General features: G+C 35.5%; 1 protein-coding gene across 1 annotated transcript in view; it reads right to left on the bottom strand.

The window, feature by feature from the left end:
• Positions 1-27086, bottom strand: part of ANKS1B (ankyrin repeat and sterile alpha motif domain containing 1B) — a 408189-nt gene that overhangs the window by 320830 nt on the left and 60273 nt on the right. The window contains exons 5-8 of the mRNA XM_062492532.1: positions 21175-21250; positions 18926-19027; positions 10607-10717; positions 7587-7762 (exon numbers count right to left, since the gene is read on the bottom strand). Of these exons, the coding sequence (XP_062348516.1) occupies positions 7587-7762; positions 10607-10717; positions 18926-19027; positions 21175-21250 (465 nt within the window). The remainder of the gene's footprint in view (positions 1-7586; positions 7763-10606; positions 10718-18925; positions 19028-21174; positions 21251-27086) is intronic.

Below are 27086 nucleotides of genomic sequence, written 5' to 3'. Positions count from 1 at the left end.
TTGTATTGAGTTGATTTCCCTCTGCTTCTTTGTAATCACCAGCTCATATATAAACAGAATTTAGAAATCATTTTATAAAGCAGCTTATGTAAAGTATATCATTCCATGTTGACCAAGTAGATGTTTGGTACTGGATGTCCCATTAAAAATATCTAATGAAAAAAAGTGGCAGCAACAACAGTTCTCATTGGGAAATACTACTGTGCGCACTAGAAATTGGGAGTAGCAGATCATTTTTTATCAGGTGGTAGTTTTAAAATTAATTTTTTAAAGTTATGCAATCTCATCTTCAGAGAGTGGGTAGACTTTCCAAGAAGGCAATCTCAAAAAGTTATGTTTATATATCCTGGGAGAGATGGCCTTCATACTTTTACTTCCCATAGAAATAAGAGTCAGTATACGCTTGCAAAATAGGATTCATAACTGACCTGGGTGAAAGAGCAACTTAATACAAAATTCTTGCAACGCTAGAATTTGGAAATACCTAAATTATCTAATACTATTATAAAAAGGGAATTCAGTAAAGCAACAATCTTCCTGTCTCCCAGGAAGAAACACTGTCGCTCAGTACAATTCTCTTCCTTTTCTAAACACATCATAAATACCTGCAAAATACATTGAAGCTTTATTATGAAATTCAGCAGATGTTACTATATTAAATAATTTAAAATGTATCTGTTTCTGTCCTTGAAGCCCCATACAATCAGGCCTGATTATCTTAATATTCCCTAATGAAAAAGCAACCAAAATTGTTCTGGAATGTGTTTTTAATGCATCCTCATTAGCAAGCCATTGTGAAAACTTTGGGTTTGCTTATCATAATTGTTCTGTGATATTCTGTATCCCCCTCTCAATAATGCATATATGCAAGTGTGCAGTGTTTTTAAATGCTCAAGACAGCAATTATTTTATTCAAGCATGTTTGGTCACCCTTAGCTATTACATTTCAATCCAGCCATCATATATTTAAATGTTAGATTAAAAGTAAAAACCAAAACAGTATTCTTGACTAATTCTAGTAAATAGTTTACTTCAAGATTCTTGAAAAAGTTCTAGTGATTATTACTTCGTGAAATTAAAAAAAAAAGTGTGCTTTTTATAAAAAAAAAACAAAAAAAAAATCAAAATGTTCTTTTCCTTAGAGGGAAAAAATTAATCAGAATAACTGACTTCTGAGAAATCGTGCATAATTTTATCCACCCTAATATATTCTCTTAGTCAATTTCTTTCAAAAGCACATAATTCTATGCTTTTGAATCTCTCCTTAGATATAAACCAGACACGATTATAGTTTTATTGCTGTTATACAGCCTCATCTTCTTGGTATTCTGACATAAGAGTAAAAATTTTAGCTTTGAATACGAACCATCACTGTTTCAGCAATGTTATTATACTTTTAAGTATATTTTTTCCACTCTCTCAACATGCACAAGTATCAACTTCCCATTCTGGATGATGGAATTCAGCAGAAAGTGGCATTTATATGCCTGTGATGAAATCCAAATCTTTTCCCCGAGACTACACAGAACCTTTCCTCATGTTTAAATTTAAATTACCGCTGCCAGCCTTTATTATCTATTATATAACCACATTAAATTTAAACAGATCTGCTGCTGCCACTTTTGTGAAATCCCTCTGTAGTGCAGTTACTACATGGAATCACTATTTTCAGTTTAACAAAAAATAAATTAGGGGCATCTTAAGTTCCTCGATATTTATGTCAGGTAATTAAGCAGAATCCTTCAACATATACTCTGCTTTTAAGAACACAGAAAACTCTCTGGAATTACTTCTTTAATCTAAACTCATGTCACAAATCCAAAGGCAGTAAGATATTGCATTTGCACTTGAAAAGCAATAACACTTTTTTTTATATTGCTTCTTAACACAACAGCATAAATGTAAAAGTAAACATTGCAAGCAACCACCTACTACACAAGATTAAAGAGGCTGTTCTGAAGAATATATTTCAATTTGGAGCCTCAGTTCTATTGAAGTGGCACATTTTAAAATTAGTTTTAGTTGAAAAAAATCTCACTTCTCAAAAAATATGGAATAGTTATGTTTTCTACATGAGAAGAAAGCCACACTTTTCAAAATAAAGACAGAAATAAACTTTTGAATACAGACTAAGTTGAAACCTTGTTAAGAGTCTATTTTTCAAACAAAACATCATGTTTACAAAAGAAAAAGTCTGAGATTTATTGCATCCAACATGTGTATCTAACTAATGCATATATACACACATACAAGCAGAGAAGTTCTTAATACCTGTTTTTTGTTTTGCAGTCACAGGCTGTCCAAAGCAAGTAGAAATTAAAATACTCTTTGATATCCATAGGAATACCTTATAGGTACAAAAAGCCCATATTTTTATATTCTGATATTATTTTTTAAGAAATGCAATGTGCAAATACAGTGCAATAAAGATGGTGCGTTGCTGGGTTTAATAACACAATCAGAATTATTTATCCTCACATGAATTCATACACAGGAATCTCACACCTGACAGGAAACTGGTAATAATCTTAGAATGCCATGGACAGAGGAATCTAAAGCAATTTTCTTACCAGAGCTCAGGATTCTTACAATACACACTTTGACAGTCTTCTGTTCATTTTCCTGACACACTTAATTTTTCTCTTCGTATGTTATACCTATTTAAATTTTCTTGCTTGCTGTTCAATTCACACAGACTGTTGGAAGACACACTCGGTGTGTAACCTCCTTGCCATGATACACTGGTAAATTTAGTCCTGATGTTTTAGCTTGTAGTTTAAATGTATGTCATGATGTTCCATAAATTTTATTCCTAGATGAATGAAAGCTGTTCATCTTGAAGCAGCTTGGACTATCAAATGTGTTAAAATGCAAAATTTTAACACAGCAATGAAAAAAGTTGGAAAACTCTTATATAAGAGGGTTGCTTTTGTTCTTGAAATTACTGAACCAGACTGCCATCTATTGGAAAATAAATATTTCTTTTAAAATTATACTTAATAAAAAAAAAAAATACCCCCCCAAAAAAAAAGTGCTATAATTTACTGTCTAAAGCTGATTTTGCTAGCAATCATGCTTAACTCAGCTTGAAAAGGAAACACCTTAGTTAACTGAACTGTGATAAAATCAAGGACTTTCCTGTATCTTTTTCCACCTCATGTTTTCTGGAATGTTTTGAAGCACAGCTGCTTTCCTGACTTTCTGAACAATCCAATTCTAGGTTTTTTTGAAAGATTTTTAATTAGGGAACATAGAAAAACTCTAATATGACAGCACAGAGCAATACACAAGTAAAAAGCTTCCTCAGCTTGCCTGTGCAGTACCAGTCAGGGCTTTCTATGCCTTTGCATACACAGGTCAAATAAAGAGTACATTCAAGTCACAATGACCAAACTGGGAAAAACAAAGCAGGAACTGGACTCAAAAATCCATCAATCAACTGTCAACCCCACCCAGCACACAAGTCATTGAGAAATAACAGGAATTTCAACTAAAATGACGCATGGCTATATGAATGCCTTTTGGAGCTCTCTCTGAAGTAGAATTGCAAAACTGTGTTCAATCTGACCTTTAATTTTGTGGAGACAATGAACAGGGGCTTGTTGCATGGTATGTTGTAATGTACATGTTTCAATGCCTGCTATGGACAGACTAGGAAACATGACATTAATGTTTTGCATGACAGCACACAAAACACAGCCAGAGTAGCAAAAGAAAACCTTTAAATTATGACATTTCCAGGGCAGCTTTGACTTCCTTCAGTTTATCCTTTATAATGTACTCTTCAAATTGAAAGATCACGTTAACTTAGTCTCATTTGACTTTCTGCTATTCAGCATTCAGTCTTTTCTCACTCTTCATTAATCATTCCCTCCCATTCTGGAAGCTAAGACAATCTGCTCTTCTGTCACAGCTCCCCTTTTAACTTTTGGTAGGGAAGCATCCTGTGGGGACATTTTCACTCATCTCCAGATCTGTTCCTATTCATGTCTACACTATGGGTTTACTATCACTGTCTTTACTTCTACTTATGCTCCATTGTACTCTCCCTCTCTCAGACACTATGCCTCCCAGCCCCCAAATCCTGACCATCAATGTTCCTAGTCAGCTCCTCCACATCCCAAGGAAATTTAAGAACCAAAGATGACTAGTAATTTGGAACTCAGAAGACTAAACCAGTTTCTTTTCTCTTTATTTTTTTTTCTTATTGTTCTTTTCACCTAACCTCAGCACTATGCAAACTCTGCTTCCTATTTGACTTAAAAATCTTGTGAGTGCATAAATCTCTCAGGCTTTAATGCCTCATCACAAGTCAAATACCTGGCCAATAGAAACATATAAAGTATTAAAAACATGTATTGTTTTCAATGCAAACTTTGATGAAAAGAAGTGGTTCCTTACTACAAACATTCCAGAGCAACTTGCTATGTTGTCGGATGACTACTTGTCTAATAACACAGCAAATGGAAGAATGGGTTAAATTGTGTCCTTGACCTCGAAGATTTCCAACCCATTTCTTTCAAAGAAAGTATAAAATTCTGCAAGTGCTGTAGCACTGAGCAACAAACAAGGCAAGATGCCTAAGATCAGAAGAGGAAGAGAATGTGCCTGTGAACAAGGTATCCAGTGTCCTGCTCTCCAGACTTTTCCAATGGCTGTACAATGCAGAAACCATACTAAAAGGGATCACCGATGATCAGTACTTGATCAGGGACACTGTAAAACCCATGTTGAAACTCACCCCTATGCTATCAACAGAACTTTACATTACTTTCTTTCAGATGAGGCCATTAATGTCAAGCTACTGCATTAAAAAGCAGAAATCCACACTACCCTTACACTGAACAAAAACTGTGAGCCCCAATGTTTCAAACAACAGAGAATTCCAGGCTGTGGATTCTGGATAGACAGACACTGCTTTCTGCAGTCCAAAAATTAACCATAACCTCATTTAGCCAGAGCAGTACCACAGCTGTTTTGGCCCTCTTGAAAAGGGCCAATTGTTTTAACAAATGCTTAGAAATACACCACTTCCTGATGCCTTCTCTTTCCCAAGCTGATGCTATCCTCAGGAGATGGCTCCTGATGCTCCTTGCTGCACCTTCCTATGTTTATGATCCACAAGTTACTATCCAAATCAGAAATTCCTCAGTCTTGGCCTCCTATTTCTCTGAACAATAACATGATATAAAAAAAAATGCAGATCCCTCCAAGCAGCCAGTGCCTTTGAAGAATCTCCCAAAGGGTCACAAAATGGCATGACACGGGATTTAGAAACTTTTCAGATTGCTGAACTACAAGAAGTTAAAAGAGCCTTCAACAGTCATTGTCTCTGGAACCAGCATTTGTTCAGGAAATGGCACCACCTAATATCAACAGGAAGCTAACTTCTACACCTCTTCAGAGCTGATTCCAGCTCTGATTTCAGCAACGAAACTCAGGAAATACCTGCTGATTTAAACCTGAAGGAACTGCTCCTTTGGGGAAGCACACCAGGTTTGGTTCCAGCCCTCTGTTGGAGCTGGTAACTGAGGCAACATTCAGTCCAGCAGGCAGAAGGAATCTGTGCTCCAGACAGACTCCATAGCATCTTGTGCTGCCCATACTTCCTAAGGGTCTTGGCACGTACAGTAGAAACAAATGCTAGTTGAACAAATGCAGACAACAGATCAAAAACTCACTTAACGTAATGAGATTCTTACAGAAGCTCCCCATGGAAAACTTAAGTCAGAAAAAGCTGCAACAATCTCTTTTCTTTAATAGATATAAAAGGAACCTATTTCTGACTCTCCACATCAATATACATCTTCACTTCTTTCTCTCTGTATCTTCATGTTCATATACATAAATATTCATTTAAGTTTCTTCAATCATCACTACTGTCACACATCTTCCTTGGCTACACTTGCTGGTCCTGCCCCCAGAGCAGTCTGGCAGCATTCACCCTTGCAATCATTTTCAGAGCTAAACATCTCTTCACTTTAGTGCTTCTTCCCAATTACTCTTTCTTGGCCTCTTACAGAGAATGTGCATTTTTGTATCACTCATGTACTACACAGAGAGCCTAAACACACAGGGAAGGCAGCACAAGCCCAAAATTACAAGACATTGTGTCAAAAATGGAAGCTACTATGATTTGTTTAAGCAAGGCAACCAGGTAGCAACTGAACAGACTGAATAATTCTGAAATCCATTTCATTTTAAAATGAATTTTAATGTATGCTTTAGAACAAACAGAAAATCTCACATCACAGCAAAGAGTCCTCTCAATACAGATTTGTATTTACTGCAGGGGAAAACATGCTCTGCTCTCCATCCTAACTTCCTGTTGGGAGTGCACCCATCATCCTGACTACATTTTTCTCTAAAAGAAAAGCTGGATATCTCAGCAGGAAAGCACCATAAAATGCTTCTAACAGTCCCCAGTTTTGAAGATTTGCTTCCACATCTAGTTCAAAATAAAATATATGAAAGATCTAAAAATATATTGCCTAATTTACCTTTATATTTCCTTGTCACAGAAATTAGAGATTTAGTGTCTGAATAATTTCTATTCACATTATATTTCATTCAGGCCTGAGCAGACGGATTTATATGGAATACATTTTCTGCAAAACAGCAGCTGAGAAGATTTAAATAGCAGTTAGCACCTAAATTCAGAGACACACTAGACAAGTGTCTAAAAATGCTTAAATGGGATCAGTATCTTGTTCAAATTGAGTTCAATATGAGTTATGCATCAAACATCTAAAAAGGCTTTACAAAAGTATCTACTGCCTTTCAGGGTAGCTACACATCTTTGTAAATCTCTTTTTTTTCTATACATGTTGTAATAAATCCTCCCAAACGAAAAGTCCTTAACTTGCCATGGCTTTCATCACATAAGTGAGCATAATTTTTCTTAAATTATGAAAAAATATTAACTGAAATTTAGAACCTTGCTCTTTTCCTTTGTTCTCTGCTTTATTCCCTGGGCAATCACATTATTTAGCGTCATGGTTTAAGTCTAAACCAGCGGAAACCAGGAAACCTACTGAGGATGAGAAGTCAATTAAAAAAAAAAAAAAAAAAAAGCCTTGTTACAATAAATAAAAAATTAATCCCACAGTACTTTATTCATAATATTAGTCGCACTGAAGTAAACTTCAACTGTTGTTGGAAATCACTAAAGTACCACAACCACAATTTTCTGTATTAGAGATTCAGTCCTCAAAGGAAGCTATATAGTATAAGAAAAGTTATATGTGTATAAGCTATACATGTATAAGAAAAAATAACTGAGGATGTTTAGATGGTTCTTTTAGGGGCATATTTGATCAGATTCTGTTAACATTTAGTATTCAGTATAGTACTGAATACACTGATCTCCACTAATTTCACAAAAAACCCCTTCCTTGCCCTGCCATCTCAAAACAAGCAATACCTTTGAGAAATGAACATTACACTCTAAATCTGTAAGAGCCACGTTATAATTTTTTACTATAATGTTAATCTTGTACTATTCTCACTTTTATTCTTTCTTGAATGTGCCATAAATAAGTCAGATGCAACTGAATATTTTTTTCCTTGTATCCCATCTTACTTACTACATTAAGCTTGGTTTGGCTTCCACTGGTCATAAGATCTTCCTCTGATACTTTACTAAAATTCTCCAGATAATGGTCTGATAGTGTATGAGACAGATCTTCAAAAGAGTATTCCTTTTCTCGGCACAATTTGATTTCATCTAAGAGCTTTGATAATTCTCCAGTCACAGCTTCACCTTTAAAAACAGACACACCATTAGTCAGTAATTAGAATACCGGGATAATTTATGCCTAAAAAGGAAATGCACATTCTTTAAACTTTATTGAGTATCTGTTACTTTTCGTACTTTATCTTCTAAAGAAAGTTCTTCATGCCCCATTCTCTGCTAAAAAATAATGGCATCATGTTCCAGGAATTTGCTAGAGGCAATCTACATATTTCTGCATTGCCCTATACCTTGCATTTAATTAGGATGAATATATACTTACCCTTCCTATGTTTTCTAATACTGAACATTTATAGAAATAACAACTATCCAAGAACGTGAAATTAATCCAGGAAAGGAAAGTTTCTAGAAGCATACAAAATCAATATCCCATACCCTTCATCAGGTTCATGTTTGCTGCTGCAATTAATTAATACACAACATAAGCTCCTTAAACTGTGAGTGACTAAGAATGCATATCTACCCCATTAGAGCAGCTATGCTTTATGAATAATTCTTGCTGGAATGGTGGAAGAATATACTGGGCAAACCCTGTATTTTTAAAATGTGCCTCCCTACAGCAATCTACCAGAAGCCCACATTTAGTGCATTCTGCAAGGCCTGCACAGACTGAGCAGCTGTTCATGGTCAACCACACTGGGTTCTGAGTACGTGTGTGATACACAGCTACCTTTAGTAACAGCAATGAAAAATGAAAAAGCCAAGAGTTTCCAGGAGCAAGTAAGAAACCCCTTTTTTTTAACTAGGTTTACAACAGTCATATTGGTGGAAACTGCAGCGCTTAGACGTGATAAAATACAGATGCTTCCATGTTACTCCATCTTTGGAAATAAAATGCTGAAAAGGAAAAACACAGTGGGCATATTAAGCTCAGCATACATAAAACAAACTTAAGTATACTCACATTACTGAAGAATCCACTGATAAAACTGTATCTGTTTGGTCTAGAGTTCTGTTTGTTCAGTATTTTTTTTACTGCTTGCTATGCTAAGTAAACACAAATACTCAAAAATATATTTAAAGTATAACCATGGCGAGTTATTACCAAAATTTTTAGAGACAAGAGCAGAAGTTTTTAATTAAAAAGTGTTTAATTGCTTTTTAAAATCTAACAAATTTTGCATTCAAAACTCCTGCTACTCTTAGTCAATGGTAACTTTACACAAAACTTGAAAATTAAGCAAAAATATAATCAAGTTTATTTACAGTCTGCTTTTTAATTGGAGAACTGAAATTATTCCAGATTAATATTATATATAAAAATTGGAAATAAAATACCTAAATATTAAAAATTATTCTAAAATCATGATACAGTGTGCTATAAGGAAACAGAATTACTGTTTGCTACAGAGCTATGTTCATGTCCCCAGTCCTGCATTCTCCCACATACGGCCTGCAGCATTTCTTACTGGGCAAGAATAAGTTCTGTGTGACAAAACTGCACTGACCTGGGTGAGAGTGCACTAGTTGACTGGCTGGTTGCTGCCAGAATACATAAAAAACAGATTTTGCCTATTTCTTTCAGGGCAGGTACTAATTAGGGTCTTTCACCTCTATCCAGCTCCCTGTTTTCATGAAAGCCACAGAAAGGTAACTGATACGGCTATCCCTCTTCCAAAGTTGATTTAAATTATCTGAAATTATATTGTCAGTGAATGGCAGACAGATGAGATGGATGGGAAGCACGATCAAGTACAATTTCCTTTCTTTAGTATCAGATTACACAAGATACAAGCAAAAGCACGATAGCATGCTTTACATTATTTATACCTTGTAAGAGGAAATAAGGAATGTGAGATCATAACCTCACTGTTAAGAAGTAAAACATATTTTAAAAATATTTGCTACTTAATTTCAGGACAGACATTTCTATTGCATTATGGTAGTTGGCTTCACAATCCTGCTAATCTCAAAGGAACTATTTACCTTCACTCACCACCTATGTGTTAAGCACCCCAATGGGAAATATTACTGGAACTACAGCATTTGTTCACTAGCACCATGAAGATCATAATCTGACATGCATCAGGAAGTTTCATTCTCTCATGAATGAAAACTCTCCCAGTGAACATGTTAAAGAAAAAAAGAACATGTTATAAAAAACAAACAAGACTAACAACAACAAAAAACACCCCAACAAATAAAAAAACAATTAAAATCACTACCAAGCAAAAGAACACCACAACTCTCAAAACAAAACCAAGGACAGGTTTAGTTATTTGCCAGCAGTCCATTACATTCACTCTGGATAATTACTGAAGGCAGAAGTCAGGTTTGGTTCTACATGAGGATGATTATCATGAAAGATACCACACTCAGGAAATGTTCCGTTTTAGTGGCTGTGCTGTGGAAATGGTGAATCAGAACATAAAATGAAAGCACCTGTACACAGGTGACTGCCAGCATGTGTAAAAACTTAGAAGATGAATGGAAGAGCAGTATGTTTGTGACCTTTGAAAGAGGCTTCCAAATGTAAAACAGTTGATAGATGCACTCATAGGGAAAGATGAAGTAAATTCAATATTTAACCTGAATGCAAACAATACCTACAGAGTATTTCAACATATTTAGTATTTTTGATTTACTTGATTATGATATGGATAAGGTCAGATAAATTTAAATGACTTAAGATCAAACAATGCAGTGCATTGTAATCCATTAGTAACTTGTCCTTCCTGAGAATACAGTTCCTTACTTTTCTATATGACATAGATTACAGTGTATGTAGTCAAGACAGGTGATTTTAATATCAATAACTTTCTTAGTTTTTTCCCACTTTGTAACTTTGCATGAATGTTAATGTTAAAGAGAAATTCAGTACAGCTTTTGCATTCACAGAGTACATGTATTTACTTTTAGCCTTTGGAGACGAAGGAACTTCTGGGGATAAAACACAAGACTGATGTTCTGCACATTCCAGCGGGCGTTCTTCTGAAATACTTGCATTTCCTGTTTCCATATATTCTGCAAGTTAAAGATACAAATACACTTAAAAGACTGAAATATGGGGGTTTATTTCGATCAACAGTATATTTGCTACTTTGTTTCTCATTAAAGCCTCTTCAATTTTTTAATATTACACTGTAATTATTCATAAACACTGCTGCAAAGCAATCATTCGTTGAATGTACTGTAAAACACTACAATGTCCAGTCCTCTGATCTGTGGAAACTGCTACAGAAATCACACTGTAAGGATAATGAGCTGACACTATCCCTTTGTTTTTCTTGTCTCATCAAAATATCAACATAACTGTTCTATTACATTATAACAGTTAAAAGAGACTTTTATTCTGAGTTTGTGGAGAATTTTTATCAAGATATTCAGGATGTTCACAATACATACAAATATTGATATTGTTAAGGAAGCCAAATACTCTGCTTGCAGCAGAGATCTAGTACATAAGAGAAAAGCAATTCTAAAAATTTAGTTTAAATAGCAGTCTAAAAATCAGTGTGCTAAAATTTCTGTTTTTTCTGCTTAAAACTTCCCTTGCCCCACATCAATGCCTACAAAAACAGGAAAACATGAAATAATGAATGTGCTAAACTTCAATTTCATTACTGTTATCTTCTTATAAATATCTACATTACTTTCATGTGCTTTTCTATGCAAGCTGCCTCAACGGAAGACCAAAACCTTAATGAATTGCAGTGCAATAATAAATTAGAAATTAATTTATGCAGTAGTGGGACTTTTTTTTTTCCCAGAAGAGTAACTGGTTCTCAATTTTGGCAGTTACTGCATCTGCATTTTCTTGAGTTTACAAAATTGTTTAAATAATTTCATTCTGATACCAATAATAAACACAATAGCATATGTTGCAACACACACAGCAGTGAAGTACAACAAAATCTTCCATCAATATCACACTGAAGGACTACAGAGTTTTTGGGAAGTGAAACCTCCCTGATTTAATTTCTAAAGTCTACAACACATTTGTTTAGCTTGCTGTTACTCATGATTAAATAACAAATCCCAAAATCCAAATACAATCTGCGATAAAATAGACATCCGAGAAATTGAAAATGGCATAGAACAGCATGCAGTTTCAAAATACTTTGTAGATTGTTGGGGTAATAAAAAAAAAAAAGTATGATTTGGAAGTGTCATATATTAAGTTTGTTGGCTGACAATGGTCCCTGACACAATCTGTCATAAGCTTCTTCACATGAAAATGGGTGCTTTGTTTTGTGTTTGTGTATGGAGAGCAAAGATGAGCTGTTAGAGACCATGAGAAAACTAGCATCATGACAAAATGCTCTTGAATGTTTTCCAGCTCTGTCAGCAATAATATTTGTCAAGTTAGTGTGCAAGATGAAGAAGAGATAAAAAGGAAGTCAGACCCAAAGAAAACTAAAAGAAAAAGGAATTAATGTCTGAAAAATGTTTTCTTGGTAATTATGCAACTGTCCAAAAGGAAATGTAATTCTATCAGGTGAATGTTACAATTATTAGATTACTACAGCTATAATTAGGAGAGGAAATGAAGGAGATATTATGAAGAACTCTAAGCTTGTTGTGATATAATCATAGAAGACTGTGGTTTTAAAATAATTCTCTATTTTTGTTCTTTGTCAGTCCCCACTTCCAGACCAATGCACTTACCTGCTGGGGAGGAAATTCCAAGTTCAACTTAAGTCTTAAATGCTTACTTTAAAAAAGTGCAGAGTTCCTTCCAGAAAACCTTTACAACTAGCTGACACAAGGTATGGTACGAAAGCTTTACAAGAGGCTAGCAGCATGCCAACACTGTGAGGTTAAAATGAAACTGTGGAAGTTGACCCTTTAGGACTTCTACTCCTAACTTGGCTTTATACTATTGAAAATTCCACCAAATACATATGAGACAAAGACAAGGCCTCAGTTTAGAGAGGTCTACACTCCAGATAAATGTATACTTACCCATAATACTGTCAGAGATACAAAACAGGTGATCTGTATCAAGAGCCGAAGAAAAAACACACACAAACACACCAGATGCTTTCAGTATCAGCTGCATCCTATTCACCTGCAGCTGACTAGGAATCCATCTTCAAAACCTCCCTAAACTTACCCACTGCTGGGTGCTTGAGACATTGCCCAGGGTGGATTATTTTTCTCAAAGCAAAAAGATAATTCAGAACAAAGCTAAACTTAGTGTCTTAAACCACTGCATGACCAGAACAGTGTCCCCATCTGTGGTTTCACACAACTTTAGAGGAAAGCCCATTATTCCTACTATAAGGCTGTTTTCAACCTGTCCCATTCATAATGGGAAGAATGGACTATTTTACTTCTGTAAAAATAAATGCTACTTCACCTTACCCAGAATGGACTTTACAGTTCAGTGTAAAGTGAGGACTACTACAGCTCTTAATACTAAAGAGTTCAAAAAACTCATCTTAGTAGGATTCTTTTCTGTAGTTACCAGATTTGGTCTGGTGCACAAAAAGTAATATCATAAAAGTGGTCACAGAAGAGAAGAAATAAGAACAGCAAAGAATATAACCCAAGAAGGGAACAAGCTCTGTGAAGTTCAAACAGCTGGAACTCCAGCTTTCTTAGTTGCTGTAATACCAATTAGGCCAAAGCCAAACAGATGGGAAAGACCAAACATAGAAGCAGAAAAAAACAGCTGCCTCTCCAGCATAACAAGAGCATGGCCCTGCTCAGCTAGAGCTGCTCCTGAGCTTCCAAGGAGTATAAAAGCAGAACTCGCTTTACTTTCTGCTCCTCAGATTCTAATTTCTCAGTGAGGTAGTAGGGTTAAGAGTTTTGGTGTTGTTTACAAATCTTGGCATTTAAAGTAATGGTTATATTCATCCCAGAAAGATTTTTATTTTAATGGAAAATAAAAAATCCAAATAATTTATTTAATCATTATTTTCCTTTAAATTAAGTATAAGCTCCTTTATTTTGTTTTTATAGCCTACTTCAGCCATGCCATGGGGCAGATTCATATAGAATTCTTCCTAGAATAATTGCTCCCTACGGACACCAAAAGGATCTTTAAAACTCTAAAAAAAAGCCAAAAAAGGCAAAATTTGATCAGAATAAAAATATGAACACTCACCTTTTAAACAGAAAACTCTCCAAGTAACTAGATCAGAGAAATAAAAGTTCTATAGAAACCAGTCACCTCCATAGCCAATATCCCTGCAGTGGGGTGCTTACACCTTCACTCCACACGTTCCTGAGGGCAGCAATATTCAGAAAATTCTCCTCCCTCCCTAAAACTCTTGCAGAACGTGTCTGAGAATCCTGCAGCACCAGTGAGTCCTGAGCCAGCCCAGAAGCTCTCAAAAAGCTCCTCCCAAAAGAGCTCACCTGCTCCCATGGGAAGAAACCCACCTGAGCCTTCATGACCCAATTCTTCTTCTCTTTACAGCAGCTGCAGTAGCAGCAAACTGACTGATAACTGCCCCTGTCAGGTGTGCTAAGAGGACAGAGGAGCTGAGATGGAGACTGGTTCACTTCAGTCTCCTAAATTTCAGAGGACAATTTCTAAATTATTCAAGTTTAACTGAATCCCAGAGAAAGCTGAAGTCAATAGATGTTTTTGTGCATGTGTTCAGGGAAGATGACAGAAACAAGCACTGAAGTACTCCTATGATTGTGAGATAGGTAAGGATGCAGCTAAACTTTCAGTCTCAACAACAGCAGTTAGATTAATTAATGAATGCAGTTAATGCTCTATAGCCTACACACAAGAGCCTACAGAAGAAGCTGAAAAGTCCCCATAAAACAAAATGAACAAAACAAAACAAAAAGCCAATGAACAAACAAAAAAACAAATAAAAAACCCCAAACCAAATAACCCCAAAAAGAAATCCAAACCAATGAAGGGGAATTGAGATCTCAATTATTTTCATCCCACACAGCTGTAATTAAATCCTTGACTGAAAACGTATTCCATCCTTCCAGAGAAACTGGCCTCCTGCACTCAAGGGAATGGAAGATCTACTTGTACAAGAAAAAGCAGGAGAGTGAGAATACATTTAAAAAAAAAAAGAACAACTAAAAATGCTAGTGATAATGACACCAAAGCTATTTAAGCAGAGAGGACTAGAAAGGAGCTCTGGTTCTGCAGCTGCTTACGCATTTTCCGTTTATGAATAATTTGGTACCAGGTACAAACAATGTTAGGCTCCTAAGCAGCTTCAGCAGAAGAGACACTTTTCTACTGCATCTCCCTCCATACTGTCTATGCAGGAGGATTTACTGGGGCACATGCCATTTTTCATCTGTTTATCTACTATCTGCTTTGTTTCATAATAACAAGAATTATGCTTCCAGAAATAGCAAAAAGCAAGATTGCAATAGAGAGCATAGAGGGCTGTGGAGAAAGAGTTGAAAGATGGTACAGCTCGCACCTGCGTCACGTTCACATGTGCTAAAACTAAAACACAGCTGGCTGGTTTAATTTTAGTTCTACTGGCCTTGGCAACAACCCTTTTATCTCCAGTGCCTACTTATAAAAGCCCTAAGTGCCAGTACTTTAACTGCTTCAGCACTGAGAGCTGCTGTTTCACTGCGCCCAAGAAATGCATCCCATAGCCTGGCCTTGCTTGGCACAGTATCCTAATTCTGCCCTCTTCCAGTACCTAGTGCATATAGAGCTATTTCTTCCTTACTCTGTTAAGAATCTAAACCCTAAAAAGTATTTTTAAGTGAGTTCAGTGCTACTCAGACCTAATGAAGACACAGAAGATGATGGGACATATACAAAAGACATAGAAGTAAAACCTGAACTGTCATTTTTATTAATTCCAACTATAATTAACAGGCACTTAAAAAAACATTTAGGTGTTGTATAGCTTACTCAGCCTTTTTCATGTTGCTCTGTAAAATGATCTTCTAATTTATTTTCCTTCTATCGGATAATGTGCCAACATCTCAAAAAAGATGGCAGACTTTGCAAACACAAAAGATTATTTTTGCAGAAACTTCCATTGCTCATTCCTCAGGATAGTAAGAAAAGATGTAAAATAAGGATCACAAGAATGCTAATAACTCTTCTAAAACCTCATGGGCAAAAGGCCTTGTTTCTTTAAACCTACAGTTTGTAAAAAGTAGTTTTCTAAATATTCTTTAAAAGAGGGAGAACAATTTCAATCCACAATTCTTAAATTCTGGGATAGCATTTATTCACAGGTGGCTACCAGCTCTGTTGGGTTTAGTATCAGCTCATGGGATTTAGTGCAACTACCTCCATTAACTGCTCCTAAACACAGAAATTACTTTTATCTCCTTCAAACAAGTTTCTTATAAATACCCCCAAAGCCAACTCATTTTCTTTCTAAACATCTTCCAACTCTCTTATCCCTCTGCATAAGAGGCCCACCAGTAATACCAGTCATATTATTTCCTTGTCCTTTTCTGCCAGCCTGTTCATATACATCTTTCAGCTTTTGCTTTATATTTTGAAAGCTAATGTTTTGTGGTAGGGACAAATACTAAGCTATATTAGTACTCTGAACTGTAAAGTGACAGAACAGTACAAGTGGGAACCAGTAAAAATGAATGAGAATGTTTGGTGATGAAATCTTGGTCTATCCTGGCATCAAGGTGAAAGAACAAAATAATGCCACTATGCCTGCATAAAACACAAAATTAGCAAGAACCTTAAAAAATCTGACCAGTAACTGTCTGACATTATTAATTTAATTTCTATTTCCTGTAAGTCTACATGAAAGAGCCATGTAAGATGCTCTAGACAGCCATCTGAAGACAGCAGCTTTAATGGGAGTGTATTTGGAAGCCACTAAATCTCTCTTAGTAACTGCCCTTTCATGGAATTCATTATGCACTGAAGTTGAACTCAATTATAGCACATTCAGGACTCAAAAAATTCCAGTGCTTCACTGAATTTTTAGCTACAATAGGATAAATACTTACACTTTAGTGAGGAGTATACTGTCTTTTTAGAGGAGGGTAGGTCAACTCCATCATCAGTAGTGCTAGTACTGAATCCTGCCACTCCCAATTTCTTCAAATTCAGCTCACAGTTCAAACTTTGATGGATAAAGATTCAGTGAATATCTTGCTGATGAAAAAGAATCTATTAAAGTTCCCCAAGTGAGTTCTGAAGGAGCTCCTCAGGTTTTCTTAAGAGCCAGAATGGCATCTTTGTAACCACTTTTCATTCTTGCCTATCACTTCTGATTATAGCAGAGAGCAAAAATAAACAGCTGCTCATTACAAGACAGCTATATTACACTAATAAGAGCTCTAAAAGAAACTACTAAGCAGCCATTTTTTTATATTTCAAAGCACACTTTTGAAAAAGACTGCATGCCAAAGCAACAAAAATTATTTAAATTAATGTATTTCTTTTTCTATGTGTGTGTCTGGTAAAGACTGAGGGCAGGTATTGATCCATCAACATGAGAAACCCATGAGAGGGGGCTGGGTACTTTATTATTGATAAAGGTTACTTTGAAAAAAATGGGGGTTGAGGGTGGTTGAGACTGCAAGGAGAAAACGGAACAATAAAGAGGTAGTAAAATTAGTTTAGTTGGTGATGGGATTTTATGATGAATCTTTGATGAATACCTGAAGAAGGATTGATTTGGACATCTAAGAAATTGGGAGCTTTGACTGACCCTTTTCATGCCACTGAAGAAGTTCCAGTATGACATTAACCCTCTTTTCCTCTACATCATACTAGTTAGATAGATAGTTCCTGCTGCAGCTCTGTGAGGACTTAAAGGTTGAAGTTTGAGTCTGACTCAAATTAGAAACTCCTTTTTGCTGCCAGGGGAAGCCCTGTGTCCCCCACACATCTCTTCCTCCCCACCTTTCCATGCACATTTCTGTCAGTTACCTGGGACAGAGATAACTCTGAGACCTGAATCACACAGGAGGCAATCTAATTAAAACTACAGAAAGTATATTTATAGATTTCTAATATTATTTCTCATTATTTTACATATGTAATAAATATATATTTTGTATTCCACCAGTGTCACTTCTATGTCACACTATTTACTGAATAGTGTCACTTTGAAGTCTCATGTAAATGGGGAATATGTAAGGGAACTGTGTAGGTGGAAGTAGGGGAGGAGGAAGGGGGGAAGTGAGGGAAAAAGGCAAAGGAAAATAGGAAGGGAGAGAGGGACAACTCAAAGGCAAGCTGTTAACTGGTTCAGCTCTAACATGAATCTGCTCCTTACAGGAATACCTCTCCTACAGCCTGCCAAATTTTCATTATACTTATGAGAGCTTTGTACCTTCAGTCCATTGTCTTACTGGAAGACTTCATGGAAGCTGGTCAAATAGTTTGGAAGTTATTTAGAAAATAAATACAGTATGGCCACATGACCTCATTTTCCCTAGGAAATGCTCTTAGAAAATACAGTTATGAGGGTGCCTGTAGCATGAGCTAGTTCATGAGTAGAACCAATACTGAAGTGATTTAAAAGGCTTATTTAATGGTGGGAATAATCAATACAAATGAAGATGCATTACTGATACCTACAGGGACCTCCTCTGTCAAATGCACTTAATGAAAGGCTAAACTGAAAAAGCAGGGAGCAAATTCTATAAAAGAGAAGAAAATATGTTTAACACTGATTTCTTTTCTAGTTCACATTTCATCACTTTACTACCATCTTCTAGAATAAAAGATTAAAATAAACAATGAACTTCCATCAACCTTATACCATGAAACTAAGATGGGGAATGAGAACAAATACATGTACAGAAAATTGCATTATTTATCCTGTAATAACAAGAAATACTGCCTGTTTTTTTGTTGTTTCGTTTTGTTTTTTTCTTTTTTTTTCTTTTTTTTTTAGTTTCTGGAAAATGAAAAAAATATAATGTTGGAAAAATTGTCATAATCTTTCAGTCATTTAGTCACTATTTATTAACAAATCAAGCATTTCAATTGCAAGTTAACATTACAGTTTAGTGGAACTGCTACTGAAATATTACAATATGTTATGGCGTAAAAAAGAACGTAGAGACTAAGTATAAGTAACACACCATGCTAATGTCAGCGGCCCACAAAAAAAAGAAAGGATTTACTCTGAAATTCAGATATTGGACAACTTTTTTTTGTTCAACTAGTTTTTTAAATCAAAAGACTGCTCCTTTGTGTAATGAAACATTGAAAGAATAGAAATTACTATATACAACTGTATTTCTCTATTATGTCTAACAAATGTATAATTGAATATGGCTTACCTTGAAGAAGAGCTGCAATTTGGAGAGACTGCTGAGATGGATGCTCTTTAAGAATATCCAAAACTGTTCTACCCAAACTGTCCTTTATGTTGGTATCAATTCCTGAAAAAGAAATGGATCTCTGGTGGAATATTTAACCCTAAATGTTTCTGATTACAAATGTGTTATATCAGACTGAACTATCTGACAAACTGCAAGCAAGTGGGTTTACAACTGCATTACGGCTGAAGTACAGGATACACTTCTGTTTAAAGCTTGAGTAGCCTAAAATTCACATGCTGACATGGATGGGTTTTATGTTTCTGCATATCATGGGGATATAAAGTAACCAAATTTGGGATTATTTCAGAAGATTGTTCCTAAGGAGAGGGCATCCTAAAAGGGATACTTCATAAAATCTAGAAATTCTCAGAATGTTTTTCCCACATTTCTCTCCAAACTGCTTTAATTCATTGGGAACTTTCTAGTCCATTGTACCAGAATGTGTTATGGGGGAAGACTCAAAAAGTTTTTATCTTCAGGTTAATAAAGTTGTACTTCATGGCAATGTTTTCAAAATTCATACCATGAATAGACTTAAATATCCATGTGCAGTATACAGGCACTATGAACAGCCACAGGATTACCTCAAAGACTGTCCATTCTGCTAACAAAGTAATGGTTTGGCTTAACCTGTCGATTAAGTTTGAGGCTTGCCCTGAATCAGAACCTGTTGTACATGGTACTGCATGACTCTCTACCTTTGCCTTGTAGGAGTTTCCTTGGAAATTCTGCCTTATGGTAGAATGCTCAAGTTGTTTTTCAGTTTAGATGTGCTTTCATAAAAAGCAGAGGTATGAAATTTCTTAGCAAACAAAGTGAAAATCTTCTCAGGACACCAAACAGAGAAAAACAGAGGAAACAGGATTTAAAAGGATATTCTGAAAGCATCCAGCATAAAAGGCTGCAATTACAGTAATTTCCTAACCCAGTGGAAAGGTTCCTAATTTGTTTTGCGAGAAACACAAAATTTTCTCACTGAAAACAAACACAAAATATTACTGGGCTATTTAGCAGTGGCAGTTGACTTTCAGAGGCCAGACATACCAGCTCACACCTTTCCTTTGTAGTAGCTACTTACATCTCCTGACTCTTTTTGAAGCAGAACTAGAGAAAAGGGGATTGTTAGGTACAAAAGGCAGAAGGTGGGGATGCCGCAGAAGTGCAGAGCATTTGGGGTTGAAGGAGTTCACAGTGAAGATTCTACTCCACTGTCTTGCCAATTATACAGAGACTGTAACATGTATTAATCTGAAAAAGGTGGGCTTTTTCTGTGGTCTAAAGGGCTTCCTATGTTTGTGTGATGTTCTCCAGTCCTTCATTTTTCAGAAAATAAAAATGCTCTGCCTTTTTGAGGGCAGGTGAAGATCCCTTTCAGACTCCTTCTTTTTCATCCAAACAGAAAAGTAACTTGGAAGGAGCAATTTTTTTTCTGAAAACAGGTCTGAGATCAGGGATACACTAGTTGAGATTCAGATGAAGAGCTGTGATTAGGATGTATCTTCTTTTGCAATATATAACATCAAAAGAACTGATAATAAAGATCAATGAGATCCCTCAGAGTAATCGAAGTTCACAGATCTACAAGAAATTATTTCTAAGGCTTTTCATTTTCACTGGTCTTACCATTTATCTGAAAATAGAGCTGTCTAGATGAGTAATTTACCTACAGCAATTCTTATTATGCAGTAGATGGTTTGTTTGGACTTTATATCCCTTTTCTTCTTTTCTTTCAGGACAAATGCAATTCTCAGAGACACAGTGCTTTCCCTTTTCTTCACAGGCACTCAATTTATCCAGGAAATGAAGAAGCAAGCAGAATGGTGTGTTTGCTATGAATAGCTAACTGAAGGAAATAAATGTGAACATGAATCTTCTGGTCTCTACATCAAAGAATATTCTTGGCTGCCTTTCAGAGCAAATAAAAAAAAATTATGTAGCCATTTTGTTCTCATAATACATTTATTCTCAGAATACAGTGGCATACATTGAGTCATATATAGAATTTCTGAGTCTGAACATCCCCTTTTTTCTCTGTGTATAGCAATTTCTTATTCTAAAAGAACACTGTTTTAATGAGAAGTACATGTGATTAGATTTGCAAAGGCTGATAAAAGTAGAAGTAATTTATATAACCAAAACTTAGAGACTTAGACCAGATTAAGAAAATTAAGGGTATTTGTTCAGTGTTTCCTGTAAATCAGATTTACCTGTTTCAAGCAAAATGCGTACTACCTCCACTTTTCCAAATAGGGCTGCTTCATGTAGGGCACTCCCTTTTTCTGTCTAGAAAAGAAATATCATGACATTTAAAATACCAATTAATCTTTCTGTAAAGAATACACTTGGAAAACAAGTATTTCTCTCTTTTTTCCCCCTCTATTTTACCTACACATAAAAAACACTGAGTGGGCAAGAATAAATACTAGAATACAAGATTTTTTATTATTATTCAAGACAAAAAACCAAAAATGCTGTCAGTTCTACTATAAAATTAATAACTATATAAGAAAATATAGTAGGAAGGTAATACAGCTCCCTATGAACAAGCCTGCATTTGTGTAAAATTTCTAGACTTCTATTACAGGCAGTGAAAATCTAGTCAACACCATCAGTGGAACACAGCTGTTCAGCAGAGTCAGACACTTCACATGTGGATATCTACAATTAGATGCTTTAATGTGAAACTGGATCACACCCTAAAAGGTCAGTTCAGTTATATGGTAAGAGATGCCCTAGGATATCCTGGTGTCCAGCTGCTGGTCCAGCTGATGTTCACATTTGGTCTGCCTCACATCTGCCCCATACAGATGCCTTGGATACCCTAAGGCACACCCAACAGCTTTAGATGTCTATGTTTATGTCATTTAAATTCTTCCTCAGATGTCGGTGAACTTGATTTTGCAGATTTTTTTGTCACAAAATTCTTTGTGAGCAGACTTTTGCTCAAGTAAAATTTACAGTACTGAAAATCTCTCTTAACAATCTCTCTCTCAACAAACTACTTTTCTTACTATTTTATACTGCTGTTACTGAAAAATCTGACCAGAATAACTTTCCATCCAATAGCATTAGCATTAGCTAGAGCACTACTAGATCTCACTGAGTATCTGACTTTTTTCTTTTATAGTAAATTAGATTTTGAAATTTATTTATGGAAAATGTTAAGTTTTACTGCTTGAATTTGTTTTCTCTATACTTTATCCAATTCATATTTACTGTGGTATAAAGACCTTAAAAATACACACATACAAAACCCAGTTCTGAAATAGAATAGTAATTCATTATTAATTAGTTGTGTTAGAACGCATCAGAGTTGTATCAATGCAATGACAGGATATTTAGAAGAAATCAGAGATCCTGAGACAGGATGTGAGCACACTGTAGTGCACGTATGTCCTACCAATGCTTAGTACATGGAGGTATGAAGTAGAGCATGCCCAATGACATCCACATCCTGCATACCACTTATACTAACAGTATAAGAGAGGAGAAGGAAGTCAGTAACAGAATATACATATGAAACATATCTCACAACAACTTCTAATATTTCCATTTTCAGAAGCAATCCAGTTGAACAATCTCAGATTTATTCGGAACAAGAAGACTAAATATTCAGATTTACTTAGAGAAGGTTTCAGAATCCTTTACTCAAATGATATCTTCAGGATATTTCTAGCTAGTGCAATTGACTTCAAAATGGGATGACTCTGCAGTGACAGTGCAACCACAAGGGTACCACAAGGGTACACACAGAATAATGTGCAGCTCAGAAATTTCTGGGAATGAGAAAAGTTCTCAGAAAAGTCACTAACAGTTATAGTTCTGATTACTGAAAGAGGCTTGACATCAGCAATCTTGAAAAAGCCTATTATCCTCATGGTGTTATATGGCATTTCCTTTGGATTGATCACTTACTGGCATGACTACTGGGTGGACCTGGTATTATTAAGATAGAGCTCTCTGTCACTGAGGAATGCTGACAGGAGGTCAAGGGAGGTGGCTCCCCTTCTGTTCACTACTGGTGGGTCTGCACCTGAAACACTCTGTTCAATTCTGGGCTCCCCAGCACAAGATGGAGATGGAGTACTATACAGAGACATTAAAATGGTTAAGAGGTTGGAGCATCTTTTCTATGAGGAAAGGCAGAGAGAGCTGGGACAATTTCACCTAGACAAATGAAGGCTTACAGAGGATCTCATCAATCTGTACAAATATCTGAAGGGAGGGTATAAAGAAGTGTAAGGCAGGCTTGGTCATGTCCAGTGACAGAAGAGATAATGGGGGGAAACTGAAAGTAGGAAACAGTAGGTTCTATTTGAACATAAGGGGGGTGGTTGTTTTTGTTTGGGTTTTTTTGTTTTTGTTGTGTTTGTTTGGTATTTTGTTTTTTGGTGTGTGGTGGGTTGGGGGTTTTTTGTTGGTTTTTGTTTTGTTTTGTTTTTCTTGTTTGTTTTTTGTTGTTGTTTTTTATTGTTGCTTTTTTTTCTGCTTTGCAGGCAACTGAGCCCTGGTACTGGTACAAGTTTTCCAGGAAAGTTGGAGGGTCTCAAGACATTCAAAAGTTGTCTGGACATAATCCTGGACAACTTATTCTATGGGATTCTGCTTGAAAAGGGAGAGTTGGACCTGATGATCTCTGGAGCTTCCTTCCAACCTCAATCACACTCTGATTCTGTCAGGGATAAGAAGTAGTGATGTATACATCAACAATTATATCCACAGAGGTTCAATTGTTAGAGGAAGCCAGAACTCTAAATTTTAATTCTATGAGATTAAACTGCAGAGATGAAAACCATTTGCACCTTGACTAAAACTAAAGATATCATTCTGCATTAACACAGGATGTTGTTTAGTGGAAAAAAATGGAATTAAGTTAGTGACATTAACTTTCTATTGTTGTAGTATGATCTGAGACTGAGAAAGATCAATGTTCCAGTATACTGAATCAACAACTTTGAGGACAAGAAATAGGATCTATCCTCAGATTACCCAGTTAAAGGGTGAAAAGATCCTGATATGATAATTGGCATGGGCAGCAGTCTTTCTGTTCATCAAAATTCCCCACTGGAGGAAAGGTAAGAAATATTTTCCTTGATGAAAGCACACATCTTGTAAGAAATTGAATTAAAACTAATACAAGAAGAGAAACTTCCTGTAGATGTGTAAAGCAAACAAAACTATCTGGGGGCAATTTAAGAACCAGAAGATAGTTCTGTATGCATAAAGGGAGTACAGGAACTTAAGCCACTTTTACACATGTAATTCATAGAGTTGGGAGAGAAATCCAAACTTAAATGCCTTTTTTTTTCCTTATATACTTTCTTGCCTCTTAGTCTATTCTACCATGATATTTCCTGTCATATCAGAACATGATCCTAAAATATTTTACAGACATTCCACACTGCCCTGCATTCTAGGGCAGTCTATGATTTATAATTCTGAGCTATCAGACAATGCAATGAATGTCATTATAATGAATGTCCCATAAATGAGAGATATATTATGAAGAATTTGTTCAATAGTGGAATTTAAAAGGCACACCATATAAACAGTGCAAGGATCTGTAAATCATAAAAGTGATTTTTTTAGCAAGAGGGGAAACATCACCATGAAATGAATTAAAATCAGCCTGAGAATATAGAGATTGAAAACATACTTGTAAGATGCAGACACGTAATCCTGCATAAGATGTCACAGAGATGAATGCTGACACAAATCTTAAAAGCCCTAGGCAGGATTTCACGGTAATAGTGAATAACTAACAAGTGAATCAGATCCCTTGACCCAAAAACTATCCAGAAGGCAGAAATGTCCTTGTTACCAGTCAGTTCAGTTACCAAACTCTGCTTTAACTTAGAGGGAATGCTGAACCTCAGGATGAACAGGGCCAAGAGAAATACAGACAGGCTGAGTAGATTTATCTCTCTTTGTAAATGCACATGTGGCTTACTACTTGAAGACAGTTCAGAATGTTTCTGTCTTGTGCAACAGAGCATTTACACAAATTGCGAGGATTAAAAAATACAGTTGCAAATAATCTCTATGTATTATTTAAGATGTGCTAGAACTTTTAGGTAGATCTTTTTCACTTATAACAGTGTGTTTGTGCACTAATGTATTCTTCTTGTCTATACTACAGCAAGTGAGTTTAAGATTTATAGACAATTTTCACTGCTTCACTTCCTAAAGCTTTCATTGCCTTGGATCATATTTTCCTGGCAAAGTAAACACTACCATTATATTTGAAAAGTCTTTCCCAGTGATACTTAATACAAAAACTACTGGCAATTTTTCATGAACTAAGTCATATAAAGTCTGCTTCAGTTTGCACCAATGGATAATGTATTGATTCTCTGGCATAAGTTTTCTGAATATAACATACAGAGAACTAGTGCACAAATTGTGCTAAACCTATAATAAAACAGTCCCTGCCCCTGCCTACTACCAAATACAGGTACAATGTCACAGCTGGACACATAAACCAAGCTAGGACAGGAGGACATTGTCAACAGACACACCAGAATACCCAAGTCAACTTGGCGTACAATTTGCAGGCTCACAGAGAAGCATCAAGGGTTTTAATAACTACAGATTTTCTTTTAATCATGTAAATATGCAAGAGCTTGTAATTAGGTCACTTGTCTAGTCCTTATTCACAGGCAGTTTGCTATAGTTCTGATACGGATTTCAGACAGAATCTGAAGGACAGAACGGCAGCTTTGCAAATTGATTCACAAAATATCCTCTACACAGAGTGAGAGTAAAAATAAAGGGGCACAGCTTTTTGCAGAACTACCAGTGATAAGCAGTGGAAATTGCCATCATTATTGGAACAGACAGGGAAGGCAAACGGGTAGATAAAATTTGGATAAACAGAAGGGGCCAAGATTTTAGCATATTTATAATTACTAAACTACTGTTTACATGAACCATACTGAACTGTGCAGCATCTTAATTTACTGAAGGCCCAAAATCTACCACTCATACAAAACCTTTGTGTTTTTCATATGTTTCAATTTGAACAAAAACTTCAAAACATAAAGAGATGAAGCAGATTTGAATTCCCCACTCCTAAATAATTCCAGATTGAAGGATATTGGATAGACCTGGGAAATAAATAAAATGTGTGATTAATTAAACAAAAAGTTAAATACTGGGGTTTTTTTATTAGTCCAAATTCTTCCTGTGATTAAAAGTGCGCAGGGAGTACATAAGGGAAAGTTAAGATGGCTAAAGTAAACCTCCCATTTAAACAAATACATCTTTGCAATTGCAGAGTGATACAAAACAGGCTATTCCTATTATCATCTCAAAACATTCTGAGATGTTTTTAATGGTGATAAACTGAATTTATTTAACATGTTTAAATGCATACAAAATTGTTTACCATATAAGATTTTACTTTGTAAATTTTTCTTACCCAATCAGTGATGCAGATCAATTTAATTAATAACAAAATAGTTGAGTTTAGTTTTAAGTGACAGGCTGATATTTTGTGTTATCCTCAGTTTAATGAGCTGCCAGTAATCATCAACAGAATTTTTCAGAGGCTATGGAAGTAATAAGTTAACAGTAGGTACACAGCCAAATTACTAATATGCCAAGATGCTGAATGAAAAGGAACATACTGATAGAGAATATGTATACCAGCAAGAAAATAAATAAATTATACTTCCTTATGGTAAATAGGACAAAACCAGAAGGAACAAGATAACGTCTTGCAAAAATATAAAAGAAAATTCCCCTGCTACTGAATAACTACAAAAAAAAATTCTAAGAATAGAAATAATTTTAAAGCAATTAGAATAAAAATAAATTTTAAAAATAAGTCTTATAATTTTAATTCAGATGCCAAAGAGATCACCATTACTAAAAGAAACTTCCATTTCTTAAAAGATTTTTAAAAGAAATGCAGCCACTGTATTTTTTAAAGACCAATGAAAAACTTTTAGTATAACCATAGATATAAATGGCTTAGGAGAATTCAGAGTAGTGCTAAAATTATCTAGATTACATAAGAGGAAGAACACATTTCATAAAAGTATTGTGTAATATTTTGCCCTCATGTAACCATCAGTTTGTAAGTTGCCATGACAGAGACTATTTTCCTTCAATTATT

This window comes from Cinclus cinclus, chromosome 4 (genome assembly GCF_963662255.1).
Source record: "Cinclus cinclus chromosome 4, bCinCin1.1, whole genome shotgun sequence".
Taxonomy (NCBI): domain Eukaryota; kingdom Metazoa; phylum Chordata; class Aves; order Passeriformes; family Cinclidae; genus Cinclus; species Cinclus cinclus.
Note: the sequence above shows the minus strand (reverse complement) of the source record. Positions and strands in the feature narration are given on the sequence as shown.